Source organism: Vigna angularis, chromosome 11 (assembly GCF_016808095.1).
Source record: "Vigna angularis cultivar LongXiaoDou No.4 chromosome 11, ASM1680809v1, whole genome shotgun sequence".
In the NCBI taxonomy this organism is placed as follows: domain Eukaryota; kingdom Viridiplantae; phylum Streptophyta; class Magnoliopsida; order Fabales; family Fabaceae; genus Vigna; species Vigna angularis.
This window is the reverse complement of record NC_068980.1, coordinates 415,903-436,322: the sequence shown is the minus strand read 5'-3', so window position 1 is coordinate 436,322 and position 20,420 is coordinate 415,903. Positions and strand designations below refer to the sequence as shown.

At 31.5% G+C, this 20,420-nt stretch overlaps 4 protein-coding genes across 7 annotated transcripts; 1 reads left to right on the top strand and 3 right to left on the bottom strand.

Moving 5' to 3' along the window:
- Window positions 1–2,297: 2,297 nt before the first annotated feature.
- Window positions 2,298–4,775, bottom strand: LOC108333226 (transcription factor bHLH25). Of its 2 annotated transcripts, none has more exons than XM_017568614.2 (4): window positions 4,602–4,746; window positions 4,077–4,526; window positions 2,838–3,188; window positions 2,298–2,761 (listed from the first exon to the last, which is right to left on the bottom strand). In XM_017568614.2, the coding sequence occupies exons 2-4, from the start codon at window positions 4,521–4,523 to the stop codon at window positions 2,666–2,668; spliced, it is 894 nt and encodes a 297-aa protein (XP_017424103.1). In that variant the 5' UTR covers window positions 4,524–4,526; window positions 4,602–4,746; the 3' UTR covers window positions 2,298–2,665. The 2 variants fall into 2 exon arrangements, with proteins under 2 accessions (XP_017424103.1, XP_017424102.1); XM_017568613.2 differs by having other exon boundaries at window positions 2,299–2,761; window positions 4,621–4,775.
- A 4,456-nt stretch (window positions 4,776–9,231) lies between these two features.
- LOC108333225 (transcription factor bHLH18-like) lies at window positions 9,232–11,735 on the top strand. The gene is made up of 4 exons (XM_052871189.1): window positions 9,232–9,447; window positions 9,644–10,111; window positions 11,086–11,445; window positions 11,532–11,735. Exons 1-4 carry the CDS (start codon window positions 9,409–9,411, stop codon window positions 11,616–11,618), a joined length of 954 nt encoding a protein of 317 aa, XP_052727149.1. The 5' UTR covers window positions 9,232–9,408; the 3' UTR covers window positions 11,619–11,735.
- A 656-nt stretch (window positions 11,736–12,391) lies between these two features.
- Window positions 12,392–15,572, bottom strand: LOC108333220 (BRAP2 RING ZnF UBP domain-containing protein 2). Of its 3 annotated transcripts, XM_017568603.2 has the most exons (12): window positions 15,337–15,571; window positions 15,143–15,258; window positions 14,954–15,062; window positions 14,735–14,849; window positions 14,504–14,601; window positions 14,246–14,352; window positions 13,893–14,139; window positions 13,741–13,794; window positions 13,501–13,644; window positions 13,197–13,261; window positions 12,822–12,876; window positions 12,392–12,735 (listed from the first exon to the last, which is right to left on the bottom strand). In XM_017568603.2, exons 1-12 carry the CDS (start codon window positions 15,514–15,516, stop codon window positions 12,577–12,579), a joined length of 1,449 nt encoding a protein of 482 aa, XP_017424092.1. In that variant the 5' UTR covers window positions 15,517–15,571; the 3' UTR covers window positions 12,392–12,576. The 3 variants fall into 3 exon arrangements, with proteins under 3 accessions (XP_017424092.1, XP_052726982.1, XP_052726983.1); XM_052871022.1 differs by lacking the exon at window positions 13,501–13,644; XM_052871023.1 differs by lacking the exon at window positions 13,197–13,261 and having other exon boundaries at window positions 12,599–12,735; window positions 15,337–15,572.
- A 638-nt stretch (window positions 15,573–16,210) lies between these two features.
- LOC108333224 (3-isopropylmalate dehydrogenase 2, chloroplastic) lies at window positions 16,211–20,153 on the bottom strand. The gene is made up of 11 exons (XM_017568612.2): window positions 19,853–20,153; window positions 19,648–19,777; window positions 19,447–19,558; window positions 19,099–19,174; window positions 18,882–18,970; window positions 18,109–18,195; window positions 17,345–17,461; window positions 17,104–17,211; window positions 16,908–16,961; window positions 16,677–16,829; window positions 16,211–16,513 (listed from the first exon to the last, which is right to left on the bottom strand). Exons 1-11 carry the CDS (start codon window positions 20,064–20,066, stop codon window positions 16,433–16,435), a joined length of 1,221 nt encoding a protein of 406 aa, XP_017424101.1. The 5' UTR covers window positions 20,067–20,153; the 3' UTR covers window positions 16,211–16,432.
- Between the last annotated feature and the right edge of the window lie 267 nt (window positions 20,154–20,420).

Below are 20,420 nucleotides of genomic sequence, written 5' to 3'. Positions count from 1 at the left end.
CAGTGCTCCTTGCACTTCGTGTCTCTTACACCAACGATTACTTCCCGTCCTCGTCAGTGTCCGAGTGTCACATATGTCCAGATGAAAATAAAATTATGTATATTATATTATGTGTGAATTGACATGGAAAATTGAATGGAGTGCATTGAATGTATGTTTAAATGTGTTAGTTGAAAATACGTACCTTGTATAAGAGATGTTAATAAATAGTATAGTTGAGTTTCGTATCTATTATCCTACCAACTGAATAGCATGAAACATAAACAAATTTCCACCATATGAGAAAAATCACTGAAAAGAAGTTAAAACAAATAACATGACTGTCTTCACCTTTCGTTTGACCTCTTAAATGCGTTCAAATTTAGATCCCACTGCACATTTTTTTTCTTTTAGTTTCCCACTTAACTGTGTTCGAATTCGGATGATGCTACGTAACTTTACTTTCTTTCAATTATTTTCTCCTATGATTATGATAAATTAATATCTTAAATGTTTAAATATATTTTCTACTCTTAAATCTATTGCTTATATATCTTTCCTCTAACAATTATTTTCAAATAAAATAATGTTGGACATAACTGTAAAATTTTATAAATTTTCACATCTTAATTATATAAATAAATACATTGAAAACCTAGACACGTACCAACTAATTTCATTAATTAAAATGAAAAGATTATTTTAAAATTTTTAAGAGTTAAACATGTTTGCATTATTAGTTCTGAAATTAGAATTTGTTTATATTTTAAATTTTCACACATTTTAGTCTCTAGATTTTATAAGTGAATGAATATAATTATTTTTATCTAATTATTTTTAAATATTAATTAATGTTTTACATTTATATTTAAATTAAAATGTGTCAACTGATATAATTAATTAAAAATACTCTTTGATACATAAAAATATTAACTCAGTTAAATAATGAAAACTATATTTAGTTTATTTTTTAAATTTAAAAACCAAACAGTATAATAGTATGAAAAAAAGAATAAATTATAATTTTATGTTAAAATTTATAAACTAAAAACATGGTATAATTCATATTTCAATTTAACAGCTAATAATTAATATAAGAAAATAAAAGAATTGAGGATAATAAGTGTAATTATAAAAGTAAAATATTTCCCAATAAAGCCTGAATACTTTTACTACATTTGACAATTTTAGTTAGTAATCATAGAACTTGTACTATGGCGTCACGCGCATTCGGCGTTTGGCTTTTAGCATGTTAACGTGAATCACGTTTGTTTTCATGTTTTCCAGTGACGTGACAATCGTTAAAAAGTACTATAGTTATATTTTTATTTAAATTTATTATGTTTGATTTCAATTTACTAATGTATTTTATTTTCAATCTGCATAAGTATGATGTGGAATAGTTTAATAAAGTATATTTCCCAACATTTTTTTATAACATTTTAATATTATCTACGGTGATTGATTCAAAATTATTCTAAAAATCAATAATAATAAACATTACCATAGACCAATCACAAAATAATACATAAATAATGTTGAAATATTATAAAAAAATATTGTTAAAGTATCGTTATCTTATAAAATGAACAATTGATATTTTTGGATAACCATGTTAACAAATTTAATATGTACTGAATTATTCAGTACCGTAATTTTATTTTTAATGAAATAATTTCTAATACTCTTTTATTTAATTAATATATATATACAATAAATAATTCAGACACAAAAAGAGAAAATAGATGGCTCAATAACCTAAACGCATAATCATGGCAAAAAGCTCCATTCTATCAAAATCAAATTGAAAGTGTAAAAGCCAAATCTTACAAATGTGTATGTGTTAGGTGTGGATATGATTTATTTTAATTAAAAAAGTTGCTCCACTTGAATATTAAAATAGAATATTGACAAATAAATTTACTTTGTTACTTTATACACCACTTTTTTACCTAATTATTTATGACAATATTTATGGAAAGTTTTAGTTCAATTTTTTATTCCGAGATTTCATGCGATTTATTGAATAGATTTTGTTATACAATATAAAATACAATTTTTATTTCAATATTATGTCTCCCTTTAGATTTTAAAGTAAATTTTGGTAGGTGTCGTGATAAATTTTGTTACAATCAAAATGAATTTGAAATGTAATAATATTTTTTATCATTTGAAATTCTTGATAGTCTTATCATTATTTATAATGGAAATGTTATATATCTTCTACTTTAGTGTAAAATTTTATAAAATAATAAAATTTATACTTAAGACTTTCATTGAAGATTCATCATAAAAAAAATTCTCACATACATAAAATATAAAATAATCATTTGATACTCTATCAAATGGTGGTTATGCATAATCCTGCTAAAATAATTTCATCAACTCACGAAAAAGTTAGCAATCTTCTCTCATACTTTTTTTCGTCATGATCCACCAATGTCTATAAGTATCAGAATCAATGCCGTTCCAATGGTTGGAGTTTATTTTGAGAAGTTTGATATTGCATTTGTGAAAACGTGTTCATCGCAAACACTCCCAGCGAAGCTTTCGCTTTCATGTTACAAACAAGAACACGAAATGGAATCTTCGAAATTTAAAATTTCAAAGCTGATACACGATCAAACCACGGAAAATAAAAAGACCAAGTGAGTAGTAGTAATTCCGAAACAAACTGTTTGATACACTAGTACGGATCGCCATTGATGTTCATGTGATTCATGAACACTTTCCTCAGATTTTTCACCACATCGTTCACTGTCATCTTGTACGCGTCACCCATCTGCAACCCATGAACGCAAACAGTGAAATAGTTGTACAGAGATTTACTTCAACCATGAATCGTTGGGTGAAAGTACCTGAGCGATGATGGTAATGCCAAGAGTTGAATTTCCAAAGGGCAACACGCTGGTGGCAGTGACACAGAGATGAAGATTTTCAAGGTGGTCCAATAATTTGAGCTCAACTCCTTCTTCCTTCTCACAATGGATCTCGATCAGCACCTCATTCTCCATCACTCTTGCTTCAATATCAGGGAGCATTCTACACCAATCCTTCGAATCTCTTTCACTTGACTCACACACATCGCTCTTCTTCAGGATCATCACCGATTCTTTCCCTCTCTTGTTTCTCTCTTCAAGCTCCGTCACACGTTCTTTGAGTTCTTTCACGTAATTAATCGCTTCCCCCAGTATCGAACTCTTGTCCGTCTGTCATACCATTCTTACAAACCATTTTATCAAATTCATATACAAAATACTTCAATTCATACATCATGCGTTTGCATCATGTAAAAGTGACTTAATATAAGCATTAGTTTTATCTACTAATAATAACACAAAGCACTGAGAATCAATTATACCGTTTCCAATGATTTAGATGATTGATTATTTTAATATGTTGCTTAGATAATTATGCACTGAAAAAACTGTTTTCAAATGAAAAAGATGACTTTTAGTGGCAAGATGGTCTTCCAACGATGGCAAATCCATAAAAATTTAATCTGAAATGATCTCTTACATCTCAACCAAACAGATTCTAAAATGAAGTTTTGTTCGATACAGAGTGCTCTGATGCGCTGTGTTCCAGGTATCTAGCATGTGTCACAATGTGCTGCTCTCATTACTAATGTACTTTTTAGGATTATAATATAGTAAAGTTTACTTAAAAAAATACGTGATTTTGTCTCGAAAATGTCAAGACCGGTCTTCATGCTACAGGCTATATACCACGGCACCAAGATCATCGACGACGCCAGTGAAGATCAAGATTAGGTTTTGACAAAGAAAACAATATATCAAGTGCGGAACGAAAAATGGTGTCTCTCAAAATGTAATCCAGGAAGAATGAATTATAAAGAGTATAAGAATATACTCTGAATGTGCATAGGATTCCAGTATTCTTAGATTACCGAGGCTAAAGTTGACAAACTTTGTTCATCGAATATCGAGTTGAAGATATAAATTAAAAAAGTTGAACAGGCACTGATATGATAGATACCCGGAGGAGTAATAATAATATATTTAAAAATGGAAAGGGAAAGTTAGAATAATGGTGAATGGGGAGAGAAATGTGGGGTTGAGAAAGGGACAAGTTACCTTCTTGAGACCGGGGATGGTGGCTGAAAGTGCTATGAACCTCTCGGTGAGTTCCTGTCTCCTTCTTCTTTCGGCCATGATGTGGTCCACGGAACCGTTTCTGGTCCTCTTTCCGGTTTGGGTTGTGGACTTGGGTTTTGGTTGTTCTGGGTTGAGATTTTGGTGGCGCTTTTTGGCGGAGAGAGTGGAAGCAGACGGTGGTTGAGGGGTGGCTGGTATAATGGTAGAGCTATCGAAAGACAGAATATATGTTCTGGGAGAAGAAGAGGTTTTGGATTTTGAACCTACCATTGTTAGCGTCTCAGCATCTGTGGGGCTTGTGAAGTTGTGGTGGTGAGTTTCAGTTTCAGAAGAAAAACCCGGTTCACCAAGTATCTCCCTGAGGAAGTCCTCCTCTTGTGTGTGGCACTCTTCTAACATCAGATCCCCATGCCTGTCATCGTCCATTTCCTACGACAAAACAATAAATTCAAAATTTCAAACGGTCGTCCAACATAACATGTTACGACAACGATAACATGGTACCTGGTGTTTCTGTTTTTACCATTTGAAGAGAGCAATTCTGCCATGCTTGCTCCATGGGAGAGTAGAAAGCAGAAGTGTTGATTTTGCAGAGATTTGAGTCCAGGTGCCTCAATGACTGTCAATGGAAAACCACCGTTTAAATAATATCCATTACTTTTCAGCTTCTTCTATTGCTCAATTAATGTTTTGCATTTCATATTTAATAATCATAAATTCTTTAGTAGATGATTTCACCGGTAAGCGGACGGTGGGGGTGTGAAAAGAAGCCTGCTATTGGAGGACTGAAGGACTGAACGCATTAAATAATATAATTTAAAAAATGATATTTTTGTATACACATAAAATTTTAACATTTATTTTACACTATATATTATTATTTTTCTTTCTCTTAAAAAATATAAAAATTTACTTCAATATTTTATTCTTTATTTTTACATTATATGCAAAATAAATGTAAAATTGTATTACTCTATTATTATTTTATAATTTATGAGAGTTTGTCTCCATTATCTACTTTTCAATAACGGTGAAATCTGCTTTTTTTTCATCATTCCATAAATCAAGCAAGTGTAACAACTAAAAGGTGAGAAATCCATAACACACACATACATCATATTTAATATATCAAAATATGGCATTAATAATATTTTTATAAATAGTATATCAAGTTTTGTTGAAGGGTGATTTTCTATAGGAGGTGAGACTGACTATGGGAACATAAATCAAAACCCACACTTATTTTTCTATAAGAATATTTTTTGTGACACAAAAAAATAATTAAGAAAATAGATCCCATATGACCATTTTTCTTAAATAAAGAGTAATTTTCAAATTTGAATTGAAATTACAAAACTAATAAATTATTTTAAGTCAACTTACACTTGTCATTGGTAAATATTTTCTGCTTATATATAAAATAATGGTAACATATAACCGGAAATTTAGTATATGCAGTTATATATATATATATATATATATATAATCAAACTTGTTATTTTTTTTTCCTCAGAAATTTTCTAAAATAATATTTTTTTCTGCATATGTATTATTACTAGAATTATAGTACATATAATATAACTTATACTTATTAAATTATATAAATAGCATACAATCATTTCACTTGAAGAAGGTTAATTGCAATTTCACGCTATTTTTAAGATAACTTAAACATTGCCAAACATTAAATATGGATAAACTATTGTATTGCGATTCCCAAAAAAAATTTAATCCTATTTGATTAGTTATTCATATTAAGAGTGCAATTTACAAACATAGTTACAAAATAGTCTGTTTAAGTAATTATTTTTAGCATTATACTTAAATATAGTTTTAAAATAATATTTATTTATAGTTCTAAATATATAATAAAGTGAATATAGAGAAAGTTAGAAATGTTAAGTGGTTGGGTTTATAAGTATAATAAGATTATAAATTTTAGTAAGATAAAAGGTGAAAGAATAGTGGAATTGGAGGTACAGAAAGTAAAAATGAATGGATTGGTTAATGAAAAGAGAAAATGAGGTTTTTATTGGGCCGAAAAATGATCTAACACATGTGAACCAGGTCAGCCTTTTCAACACAGAATTCCACTTTAGTGCTCAATTGTTCTCACCAAGGCAAAAAATCATTCTCTGTTTTTCTTTTAAGCAATTTTTAAAAAAATAAAAATAAATTTTTTTATTCCAGTTGTTTTTTGCATGTTTAATTAGGTTTAAACTTTATAAATTTAATACTTTTGCTAACGACGTTTGTGAACACGGGAGGTTGCGTGTAAGTTTGTGGTTTACTTTTATTTTTATTCTTTTCTAATTTTTTTTATTTTTTATTTTTTAATTAAAAATTAATTAGTCATATGTCAACTCAATATCATATCTTATTCTAGTATCAGTGTCACGCATTATTTAAAACTATTACAAATATTAGAAGTATTAAATGTTTTAGATTTAAATCTCAATTTTACAAATACTGGTATATTTAGAATATAAATATTATAGAAAAATATTTAATAATTATATTCTAATAATATTTTAAATAATTATATTCTATTTAACAATTGAATGTAAAAATATACTTAATTTATAATTTAATAATAATTTATAATTGAATTTAAAAAATAATTAATAAAAACATCAATTTTAATAAATATATTAGTATAATAAAAATTAAATTTGATTTCAGATAAAATTGTTCCATTTTAATAAAAAAATTAAAACTAAATGGAATAAAAATAAAAATATATAAAAATTGAATTTAAAAAAACACAACCACAAACTAACACATAGTAAAATACTAATTTGACATTTTTTAATTAAGAAAGTTAAAAATAAATTTAAAAAACCACACACATAACATGTACTGTTCACAAAAGTTAACTATTTAAATATAATTAGCAACTATAAAATTAACCAAAATTAAAAAAATTGGACCTAATTAAATACGAAAAAAAAGACTAAATTAAACAAACATTGCAAAAATAGAAAAAAAATATTTAAGTCTAGAAAATATACTTATGTTTATTTGGTATAAACTTATTCTATTTATTTTTTGGAACTATTACACTATTATTCAACTGTGTATATTGTTATTTTATTTTAATTTTTTATTTATATAAATTATTATAATCTTTGTGGTATTTTATTATTAAAAGATGGTTATCAATACATGTTTGTAAGTAAAAATTGTCAAAAGATATTTTTCTTTTAATTTAGATTGCAATTGAAAATTTTGATCAAATTGTTAATCTTTGTCATATAAGATCAACACATAGTTGATTGTGTTTTTATGTGTACATATTGACGTATTGACTTTAGTTTTTTTTTGGTAAAATTTGTTTGAGACCAAAGTTCTATAAGAGTTTAACATAAAAATGACCTATGTAATAGTTTATTAATATGTCATATTGTTGGCTTAAAGCTCCTCAGACAATCATAGTTAAAATTTAAGAAACAAAAAATAACATATAAATATTCGAAATTTCAGGTGAAACAGTTGACCATAATAAATTATAAACTTATAAATAATGAGTTAAAAAGCAGTATAACAATATTATAAATGGAAAATTTATGAAATTAATGGTGATGGAGGAATTGTAATTGGCAAAGGAATTATACAAGGGAATTAATTGGGAAAAATATTAATCTCTCAAAGTTTTCCTTTTAATTTCCATAATGATTCCTGAAGATACAAATACAATTATTTTGCACATACCGAGAATGAAAATAATCATGCATTTCATGCTAATATTATTTTAATTATTTAAAAACCTCTTTAAACTTCATGTCTCCAACTCAGATTCCCAATTATTTTAATTTCATTTTTTGTGAAAAATATTTTTAAAATAAAACTTCATATTTACTTAGAATAAACTTTAATAATATTTTATATTCGGTCATTCAGAAAAATATTAAAAATGGGGATGACAGTTAGATAGGAAAATAAATTCATATTTACTTGTGTTACAGTTGGATGGGAAATAAAAAAAGAGAGAAAATTATTATTTAACACTAGTTACTACCACCATTTGATAATTTTTTATATGGATAAAATAATCCTATAAAAAAAGATATTTTGTATTTTTAAAAGAGAAGAGAGGAAGAGATAATTTAAGATAGTATTAGATGAGAATAATATTTTTTTATATCAAAGTATGAAAAATAATTTCAGAAAAATAATAAAAAGGAAAATTTCATGCAAAAATGAGTTCGTACAATTTAATAACGAAAGAACCTAACTTCAATCTGGGATGGCCTCTGGAACTGTCATTGTCTGCACCCTTTCAATCTTTGTGTCATCTAATCAAAAAAGTAATATATACATTAACTTTTTTAATATTTTTAATAAATTATATTAAAAATATGTAAAAAAGCTTGATTGCAAATTTTTCTCTTTTAAAAACTTAGTTAAAAAAATTTGAAAAGAACAGAGAATGTTAAGGGTTGCAATCGAAACAGCTGTTATAGGGACTTCTGTTGAAATCGTCAGTGACTTTATTCCTGACAACCCTTCTAACTATTCATTATCCGACAACGCTGCCTCAATCATTTACACTTTAAAAATACTCATTAATAAAATAAATAATATATAAAGTCATAGTATTTTCATAAAAAAAACATAATTTATATTTTTTATATTAACAATCTTATATCCATGCATCATAGTTTATGGAATAATCTCACACATTACTTATTTTTATAATTTTTTATTTCTCTTTTTCTGCTACGTCGTATACGTAAAAATGAGGTACTATACATGGTTTATTATACCTAATTCATTAATCAGATACTACTCATCTGGTTGCTTGCATGTTGTTCTTCGTGTAACCTTCAGAACTATGTAGACATCTTTCATTGTAAGTTCAAGTTTTAAGGAAAATATTGTTTATTGTAATGCCTCAAAAAGTTGACATCACGTAGACAGAAACAAAAAGCCTTTAGTCTCTGTCTTGTCTTGTCATCTTTGATAATCAACCTTTAAAATTATTAACCGAATAGAACATTAATTAAAAGCATTAAGATAAGTAAACAATGATTAAGCTTAATTATGTTGAAAGAGCTTCACGATAACTGTTAACCAAAAAGACTAGTATTTTATACATTAACGAAGATGATTTTCTGAATTTATAACCAGTAATACAATAAGGAGTAATTTCTTGTCTCGATCAATTATTTTTCTTTTTTCATGGATGCACTCGGTGATTATTTATTGATGACGAGAGCGCCTTTTTCCTCACGCATCTTCTTCTTGGACCAGAACAGTCACACGTATAGGTCCACACCCGCCATACTTCACCTTCTTCCGTGTCCAAATAATGGAGGAAAACCAGTGGGGGAAGTTGTCTTCCCATATGGTAATAACTGATTGCATTATATTAATCGCATGATATAAACATATATATATATATATATATATATATATATATATATATATATATATATATGTGTGTGTGTGTGTCTGTGCACACATCAATGGTGTTAATACATATATAAATATAAGTGTAACTTGATCAATTATTGTTTCTGAAAATTGTTGGGATCGATCCGTAGGAAATGGAGGATGAGGTGTTGAATGAATGTTTGTGCCAGACGAAGACCTTTGATGAAGAGTTTTTAAGAGATATTCTGCAGCAGCCGCAAGAGGGTGCAGCTCCAGATCTTAATACTTTTGGTGAGACAAGCTGTGTGATAAGGGCAGGTGGTGGTGATAAGTTGATGATGAAGAACAGCAACTCATCCATGATGAATAATCTTTGTGGTGAAAATAAGAACAAGGCAACCGCATCTCCAACCACCTATGTACTGTCTTTTGACAAATCCGATGATCCTCATTCTGTGTCTGCTTGGAAAGATGTCTCCCACAAGTTGCCTTTGTCCTCGACAAGGACCAACCAGGGAACCAAGAAGATTCGAAGCGCTTCTGAATCAATGGATCACATCATGTCAGAGAGAAAGAGGAGACAGGAACTCACCAGAAAATTCATAGCACTTGCTTCCACTATCCCTGGCTTGAAGAAGGTTGGTTTATCTTTCACTCAAATCCTGTGCATGCCTTGTTAATAGCTGTCAAATTTAACACTATTTGCTTTTAATTTTTCCTCAGGGTATATAGATAGTTATGTTATTATCTTCATGCTTCATATATCTTCCTAAAGCACAACCTTTTTTAGAGTACAAGTGAAAGGAAAAAGAGAAAGTAACAGATTGATGGTGGGTTTGGAAACCCATTTGTATCATACGCACTATAATGAAAATAAAAACATAATGTAAAAGTGAGATGAAAAAAGAGAAAAGATAATGGAGATCACAATCACTCAAGAGAGAATATAATGAATTAGAATAAACCAAACGATAACAGAAAGTATTCTTTGTTATTGTCTCATCTGGGATCATGTGAAGTAATGAGCTGTAGTTAATAGGAGTTATCAGAGTAATTATTTAAAGACACAATTTATAACTCAACTTTAAGATTTATCAAACCTTAGTTCATAAAACATAAAAGAGCAAACTTGGTTTGTTATACAGTCAGAAACTGTGGGATCAAGTATATTGGAAGGTACATCAGATCGTGTCGTGAGGGTAAACCAAATCTCAGAGTTAATAGAGGAATATGCTCATGTCATAGTTTGTTTGGTTTTACAATTTAAATGTGTTTTTCATATTTCCAACGTAGTTTTACAATTTAATAGTGAAGGATTATTGGTGAGGGAAAGGCAAGAATAGTACCATGAAGCTTCTGAAACCTGTTCGTGTAGTCGTGGCACAAGACAACAATGTGTGGTGTGAAACCAAGGACGCAGAGAAGAGTGGCTCGTGGAATGCGTGGGACAGTTATATTTTATTTAAATTGGATCACAGTAACCACTTCAAACGATGAACTATTCCTTGATCAACCTAAACAACATTAAGAGTTAAGAGTGAATAAAGATGGTGTAGAAAACTTGCTAAAAACTGCTTTTAAAACTGCTAAAAATGTAATAAAATGTGTGTAGATGGACAAGGCACATGTACTAAGAGAAGCAATAAATTACGTGAAGCAACTGAAAGAACGTGTAGAAGTGCTAGAAGAAGATATCCAGAAGAACGGTGCAGAATCATCGATCACCATAACAAGATCTCATCTATGTATTGATGACACAAACAGTGACGAATGGTATGGGTCCAATGAAGCAGTTCCTGCTGAAGTTGAAGCCAGAGTCTTAGGGAAGCAAGTGTTGATCAAAATTCATTGTGGAAAACAAAAGGGTATTCTGCTCAAAATATTGTCTCAGCTTGAACGTCTTCATCTCTTGATATCCACTAGCAATGTCTTGCCACTTGGAAGTACCATTGACATCACCATCATTGCTCAGGTAATTAATTAATAGCAACATATGAGATAATTAGTTTGTTGTTCAAACCTGTGTATTTTGATCTCTGCAATATATTTGTATTGCAGATGGGTGATGAATACAAGATGGTGGTGAAGGATCTAGTGAAAGAACTGAGACAAGTGGCTATGATGAAGTCATGTGTGTCACAGTGACGAGTCCACTCATTTTAGTTTGAGGACTTGAGAATCACAACTTATGAAGCCAATAATTCAATGGTTTCTTTTGTTTATGTGAGCCAATAAAATTTGATTTATGTTTTCTCCTGTTAACTATTATATATCTCACGCCTGCTTTATTATGGTATGTTAGTCTTGGAAGATCCAAGATCACCAATAATATGATAGGATACACGTTTAATCTGTAATTTATAACAACAATAAAAGTAAAGGTGTAAACAAATTATTCCAAAGTTCATTTTTTTCCTATTTTATCCTTTAAAATCATACATAACATTAACTTGAGAGCATATTACAAAGTACATCATGAAATTAATCACGCCAAAAAATAAGAATAAAAAAACTTTTAATTTGTTTCAAAGTTAAGGTTTGCATTGTTTGATGGTGTTATCACCTTAAAATTGAATATTTTTCAGTGAGGTTGGATATTTTGTTTTGAATATAATAAGGATTTCTCAATGGCATTTTATTGATAAGTGAATAAAACTATAATCAATATAAGTAAGTGGGATTGAGTTTGAGTATTATATACAACTTTATGGACCGGATCTTATGAGTTGATTAATAACTTTTGAACTATTGAAGTTGTCTGCTAATTTTTTGTATATTAAAAGATTGAGTTTGTCCAAGTACAACATTACTTAAAATAAGATTTGCCCATCGAGGAATGTATTTCCCCTGGATACTTGCTTCTGTTCGGATATCATCAATCATAAGAATTTGTGGTAAAAGTTTATGTCAAGAAATCATTTGACTAGTTGGAAATCTCAATATTTACAAGTCTAAACAGATACATACACGTGTTTCATACAGGAAAAAAAACGGAGTGAAAACATGTTAACCGAGGATAAACGCACAAGTGTAATTTCTATAAATTTGTGAAAATATAAACAGGATATGGGTGGTCGGAACAATGAAATAACTCATTCTCCTGTTATGCATGCGTGTATTCTCCTTCCTGCTGCTGAGAAGCACTAATTGAGGATGAATCCTTTGATTTTTGAAATACAGTCCCTTCTTTAATCTCATCATCTGAAACGGGTAGCTCTTCTACCATCTTCCCCCCCTCAAGACAAACCATGAGATCTCCAAGCTGCACAGGTAACGAATGTATCAATTTTCAATGCACACTACAATTCAATAAGAAAAAAGAGAAAATAGGAAAACGGTATCCCTCACCTGCTTTTCCAGCTCCGCTACTCTATCCTCCATCATTCTAGTAGCTTTTCTCTCCCTTGAAAAAGGTACTTCACACGTCAGTTTGCAAACCATTGGAGCAAATTTGCAATTACTTGAGTTCAAGAAATTGAAATCCATGGCAATTGCAATTACTTGAGTTAAAGAAATGGAAATCCATAGCAATTGCAATTACTTGAGTTCAACAAATGAAAGTCCATCAAATTACAAAACGGAGAATACGAACATCACTTAAAATGACAAACGCACATTAAAGCAGCAACTGCCGACCTTTGGTTTAATTAGACACAAGACAGCTTCATACCATACTCAATAGAAAACACCATCATGAATACGAAATAACGAATAAAAGTATACCTCTCTTCAATCTCAACTATCTTTGCTTTCCAAATGTCCTCATTTTTCACAAGATTCTCATTAAGCTGCAGATACACAGACAATATGAACATTTGCAAACTTTTACATATATGGAAAATTACATCTTGACAACAGGGCACCACTTGAACATTCAGTGAAAGACAACAATAATTTTTTTCAATTAAAAAAAACACAGTTGTAAAATGGTTTTGGATGTCAATATATTAGTACAGACACACCCACACATATAACTTATGCTACGAATTCTGCAAAAGGGAATTTCAAAGATTGGATTACAACTTACATCATCCAGAAATTTCTTCTCTTTCTTACATCTGTCAATCTTGGACTGAATCTTCTGTTGTTTAAGATTGACAGCCTTCTGAACAGCTTTGGAAATTTTTCTTTCAGATTCTTCTTTTACTTCTTCTAATAAGGATTCAAAATACTACATTTAATTTAGTTTAACACGGAAAAAGATTAATCAATATAAGTTTAGAGATATTAGCAGATTCACAGCAAATGACAAATCGAGTCTACTTACAATTTTTTGGTTTTCAAGTTGAGTAGCAAGCAATTCATTGTACTCGTTGACAATCTGTAAAAGAAAAGGTATTTATTTAATGTATGAAAAATTAAAACTCCTTGTAAAAGTACATAAATCTAAGAATTATTAAATTAGTCTTAAAACATTACAGCTTCGACTTTACTATTAAGTATAGCCTCACTCATGGCATTGTCTTCACAGCTGCAACTTCCACATCCATTATCTGCGTGTGCACAGTGAGCGTTCAGCTCAACCAATTTCCCATCAGTTTTGGACTGAATAAGTCTGTGCACATAGTTGTCTCCCACATAATCCCACACACGTTTGGTTTCCACTTCTAGGGAATAGCAATGCTGCGTCTCTTTCCAGTGTATTATAGCATGCCCTCCCTTGTATCTGAAACAATATTTTCCTAGGAGTTTCAGAAGATCCGTATAGTTGTAATCAAATACAAATTAAAAAGAAAGAAATATGGGTTGGTGAAGAAAACTGTCAGTCTCACCTTCCGCAGCCAACATGTCCACATATAACGCATATCCACAGGTTCTCAGTGGTTTGACAGACAAAACAAATCGATTTTTCAGCTTGCTGCTGGCAATAGCGGCATACCTGAAATAAAAAGTGGGAGACTTGTAAACACGCAACTAACCGATAGGCATTTAAAAAATTTAGAATTAAGAAATTATTACTATAAATTATAAAGCATACAATTCATTTTGAATTGTTTGATCTTGAATATAAAGACTGAATAATCACTTACAGGACAAGAAGAATCGGCCCATTTTGAAATACAAGAACAATGGAAAGAATGGTTGCATATAGTTGTAAGAATTCCACTGGTGTCTTGATCTAATCGCTCTGCAAGAAATCATAAATAACTAGAACACTTAGTCCATGCATTGGTGACGAGCAATATATAAATGAAAGATGAAAAAAAAAATTGAGTAGCAGTAGACAAGGCAAGGCAAGGAAAAAGGGATGTAAAATGTACCAAGACAAACAGGACAAGTTGGCTGTTCAGTTGAGCTGGCATTTGAGGGTTGCGCATGTTCAATGGAACCAGTGTACTGCACGTCTAACGTGAAAAGAACTCGGCAAACCTCGACCTATGATTAATAAATAAATAGCAAGGGAAATTCAATTAATTCATAAAACAAGCAAAAAATTGAAAAAAATGGATAATAATTAAACAAAGAAAGAAGAAAGAAACCTCAAGAGAGGAGAATCGGCGGCCATTGTAGTGCTTGAAGAAGCTGTCGGTGGAGTCTTGGTGGTCAAAGCGAATCAAGACACTGTACTGATCCTCCATACCGTCCATCCTGAGAAAGAAACAAAGAAAACGTGAACCTTCGATTATTGCTGTGATGTGATCGCGCGAGCATAGCATATAGTTGCGTACCTAACAATACGCATCTCTAGCATGTGCTGAATGAAGGAACCACAGAACTGACAGAAATCCGCATAGGTCATGTGATTGGGGACGCCGACAACGCAAACAAGAGGCTTGCGTCCAACCTAACAAGAAATTGAAATTGATTGGTCGATTGAAAATGCGAAGATATGGAATAGAATAGAAGACGAATAAAAGGATACCGGAAGAGTAGCAGGAACGTCGTCGGGGAATAGATGCATGAGGCCACGGGTCTCTTCGATTGTAGGATTTCCAGAAGAGAAGTTGAAGAGAGAAGTGGAGAAGGAAGACGAAGAGGACTGGCTGGGATCCTCGTCGGAGGAGGGTGCTGCAATCGCTATGCTTGAAGTGGAACTCCACATCGCTTTACAACAACAGCACCGTGACACACCCACCACACTAAATACTCACTTTCAAGCTAAACTTAACATCTTATTTTAACCTAAACTTCTCAATTACGTCATCTAATCCCAAATCTTCATTGTTAATATTGTAACACTTTTATTACTTTAATTTACTAATTTATAGAAAATAAAATAAATAAGCTTTCGTAAATTTAAGAATTAATAATATAATGCTAAAATTTGCCTGATCAAAGGGATTTAAATTCCGTAAAGGAAGCAGAAATGGGAGAAGCTTTACATATAATGAATTGCGATGACTTCTTCGAACAAAGTTTCAAGGATATTTTTACATCATGGGTTGATACTTTAGCAATTTATAATAAAGAATTAATTATATTAATATCTTAATTGTATTTTTATTATTAAATTAAAAGATTGATATATTATTATATTGTTAAAATAGAATTATTAAGTGGGCGTTAATTTGATAAAGGTGACAAAATATCATTTTTCTTTTGTATTATCAATAATATTTCTTAATTAAAATAGATAATTCTTTTAAAAAACTTAAAAAAATAATAAATCTTGTTCGAGAGTTGACTTCATAATAATAAAAATGTAACATTTAATTATTCAGAGATGTTTCAAATTTAGGTATCCGAAGCCGATCAATCGTTGCAAGTAAAAATAGCTTTCCTTATTAGAGAATGGATGAAAAATTAAATCTGCATTAAATTAAGCAGTATAATGCCGGGAACAGGAAAACAAACTTGACACTTTCGAAAGTACAATCATACATAGGCTGGTTGGAAACTTTGAAATACATGCATAATGCAGCAGGAAGCAGCCTCAACTCTCCAACTAGGGAGAGTTTTCCACCTTTGGTAGTGACCTTCAAGATACATCAGATGCCAATTTCATCTAAATTCTTGAATCACACTGTAGCACCAGAAGGAACATTAGATTCCACTGACTTCATTATCTCTTCACCTAGCTGTTTGCACCCTACCAGCTTCTGCATCAACACATAATCCAGACATCAACTTAATTTAGCAAAATATTTATGTAGCCTCCAATGCTAATTAATCAAACGCAAAAATAATCTCATGTGTGATTAAAACGGCTCGGCTCCGAAGTTTTTTCAACATGTATGTTATTTTGATGAAAGGGATGCTTACTGTTCCAGTAGAATATATGTCGCCAGTTCGAAATCCTTTGTTCAAAGTGTCCAGCACTGCATTTTCAATTCTTTGAGCTGCCTTTTCTTCATCTAGGCCATATCTCAAAAGCATAGCAGCACTGAGAACAGTGGCAAATGGATTTGCCTTGTCCTGTATGCAAATAATTATGCTGTTGTTAATCATGTCATTTTAAGCAAATAAAAAAAAATGTAACTACAAGAAACCAACCTGTCCAGCAATATCAGGTGCTGAACCATGTATGGGTTCAAAAAGTCCAGGACCCTGATCCAATAAACATCCAATATTCAAAAGGAAACCGATAATGTTACTTGCCTCATAACATAGCACGAAGCATTGCTAGATAAACTTGAGAAACATGCTCGAGATATAAATTATAATTGATTATGGATTTTTTTTTCCGTACCGAAGCCCCAAGGCTAGCTGAAGGAAGCATCCCAATACTTCCGGTGATCATTGAAGCCTCATCCGATAATATATCGCCAAAAATATTGTTTGTCACAATGGTGTCAAACTGCAAAAGCACAGGGTTAGATATTGCAGCACTCGCATTTTTATCATCAAACAATTTTTTCGTTTGAGTAGAAATTTTCATAGCCACAAATGAAGTGAAAGACGAAATACAGTAGTTTATTCCATAAACAAACCTGTTTTGGATTGCGAATTAGTTGCATTGCGGCATTATCAACATACATGTGAGAGAGTTCAACATCAGGATATTCTTGTGCTATTGCCGACACTCTCCTCCTCCATAATATTGAAGCCTGGAAAATTCAAATGCAGTTAGTATGCAGGTACTGGACCTAAATCTATCACTATTATCTTCTTGTTCATTTCCCCAAGATACCAAAGAATGCACAAATTTATATTATTCAGCAAATGTGGAAATGCTATATATAATGTCAGTTGCATCTGCAAAAGACCTCCATAGTTTCCAATGTTTAATTCTTGATTTCCTTGTACAGGTTCCTCGGACAGAGTAAAACATATCACTGCATATCTCAATCTAATCAACAACAATATTTCTGAGGTATAAGCAAGACATACAGATACAACCGTGTCTAAACTATTCACAAACATAGATCAATAGAAATTTGCATCTATTTGAAAAAATATATAAAATATTAACAGAAAGAGTGTAGCCATGTTTTAAACCCAAGCTGTCTCAAAAGTTATCTGTAACACCTAATCTAAACTGAATCTTAAACAAGAGAAAACAACTAAGAGAATTTTCTTTGTAGCATGACTGAGTCTTTCAATTTCAAGTTTAAGCAATTTCAGGAATCTGCCATTTTCAATTGGAAGGCGTCTGCCATGAACCCTCTTTTCTGTCTGTACACACATTATAGTAAGGAAAAAAGCTTCACAGTATTCCTGAGTAAGTTTCATGGTATAATCCAGTAATACATACCTCTAGTACATTGGCTTTGTCAACAGAGCAAAGTTTCCCACGACGCTTCCGAGCTATCTTAAATGCAGCATGAGCTATGCGATCAATCTGGTACAGAAATTATTGTCAATCAGAGAATCAGGATCCAGAGGTAATACGGAAATTAGTTAAAGAAACAGATCCGGAAGAAAACTAAAAGTCCCCTCAGGGCCCTCAGGGAAAAAAAAAAGTGAAATCCATATCTGCATGTAAAAGTCCCTTGAGTGGTAAAAGACCCTTATCCCTCCTCCTAGACTAGAAATGTGTTAAAGAAAAAGACTTAATTGAATTGACAGAACAAAAGAAAAAGATCTTTCCCCAAAGATTTTCTTTAACAGAGATTCTCTTCTTTCATAATGTGCAAAGCTCAATTCTCAAAAAAATACATACAAGACTGAATGAACCTCCTTCTTCTACACTCCTCTATTTTTGTAACCCGTCCCTTAACTAACTAACTAGTATGCTAACTATCTCAGCTAACTTCCCCTTCATCTTCCCTAACTCCTAACACGATGATTACATGTTTTAACTATAGATCTCGAGGAAACCCCAGCTCCAGCTACTAATATTTATAGTCAAATTATAGTTTTCAACTTTCTTGAAATGATTGCACAAGAAACTCCACTCAAATTCTCTTTCACAGAAATATCCAACCAGGTCAGTAACCTTTATTAATCTGTTGTAATACATATATTTTTATAGCTCAACAGTAAGCATGCATTAGGATTTATAACCGTTTTAGAATACTATGATACCTCGTGTTCAGCATAAATCTCAGTATTAAAACCAAACTCTTCACCATCTTCATTGGTGTCAAAGCCCCTGGGTTTTCCAAAATAGATACCTAAATAACAACAGAGCATAAAAAAGATTTAGCCCAGCGAATTAGCTGCACATATCCACATTTTAAGAAAATGGATGAAGATTTGACACTCCAAATTTTAAACATTATAGAATCATAACACCACAGACCTCCAGTAAGTTCCCTTACAACCATGAGATCGACCCCTTCAGCAATCGCTCTCTTCAAAGTTGAAGCATCTACTAACTACAGAAGAATTAACACAAATTAAAAACCACACTAGAGATGGGTTGAAAACTATTAGGGGACAGCAAGGAAACAAAAAACAAAATCTCTATTCACACGCATTTATCACATCATAGAGCGTGCCCCAGATGTCCTTCCTTTGTCATCCATCTCAGAACACATGCAGTTCAATTCCAGGAGACAAAAAGCAAATAACTTTGCCCCCTATACTAATCTCAGTTTCACAGTCTCACCATCAAGAATGAGAAAATGAAGTGTGAAGAAGTTATTACCTGAGGAAAAACAGACGCAGGCCTGAGATTTGCAAAGACTTTAAGCTCCTGACGAAGCCCAAGCAAGGCAGTTTCTGGCTTGAGATGTTTGTCGTTGTTATCCCATTTATAACTTCAAGTAAATGTATTTCAAAAAGAGGAGGCACAAAGCAATAACAAAAATGAAAAGAAAGAAAAAGGTAAAGAATAAAAGTGAAGTACCCTCCAACAGCACCAAGCAGAACAGCATCAGATTGCTTGGCGGCAGAAAGTGTCTCATCGGGTAATGGGACTCCCGTGTCATCAAGCGCAGCTCCACCTATAAGCCTCTCTCGGAACTCGTATTTGATCCCTGCTTTGACAACACAGCAATTAGTTACCCAATCGAAATTGAAAATGCTGCGATTTCGAAGAGAGAGAGCCGTACCTTCGAGATGACCAGCGAGGAGAAGAACGTCTTTGGCGACGGAGATGACTTCCGGGCCGATACCGTCGCCGGGAAGGAGAGTGATAGTGTAGGAACGCTGCGACTTCGAAGGAGTGGGCGCGGCAGAACAAATCGGAGGAGCTGACCTTCGTGAGAAGAATGAGAAAGAGGGTTTCGATGGTTTGAATTGGAGGAGTTGCAGAGAGGATGCCATCTTCCTTTTCTTCTCGATTTTCAATAAGTTCGCCTCACTCAACTTAAGCTTACTCTTCCTTTTTTTCCCTTTCTTTGGCTGAAATTGGGTGTGAAAAAGGAAAAAAAAATAGGTTTTTTTTAGTCATCATTATAAAAAATAATTTTATGGAAAAATTGAAAAGGTTTTTTATTTTTATTGTTATAAAAATATTGATATTTATATAACTTTTAATTCAATTTTAATTTGACTGAAATAATATATTGTTATATCAATTATTATTAGGTAGCGTTCACTTTAGATTTTAAAGTTATGTCATGTTTTGTTCCTAAAAGAAATTATTTAAATTATTGTTAAGCTCCAATAAAAATATAA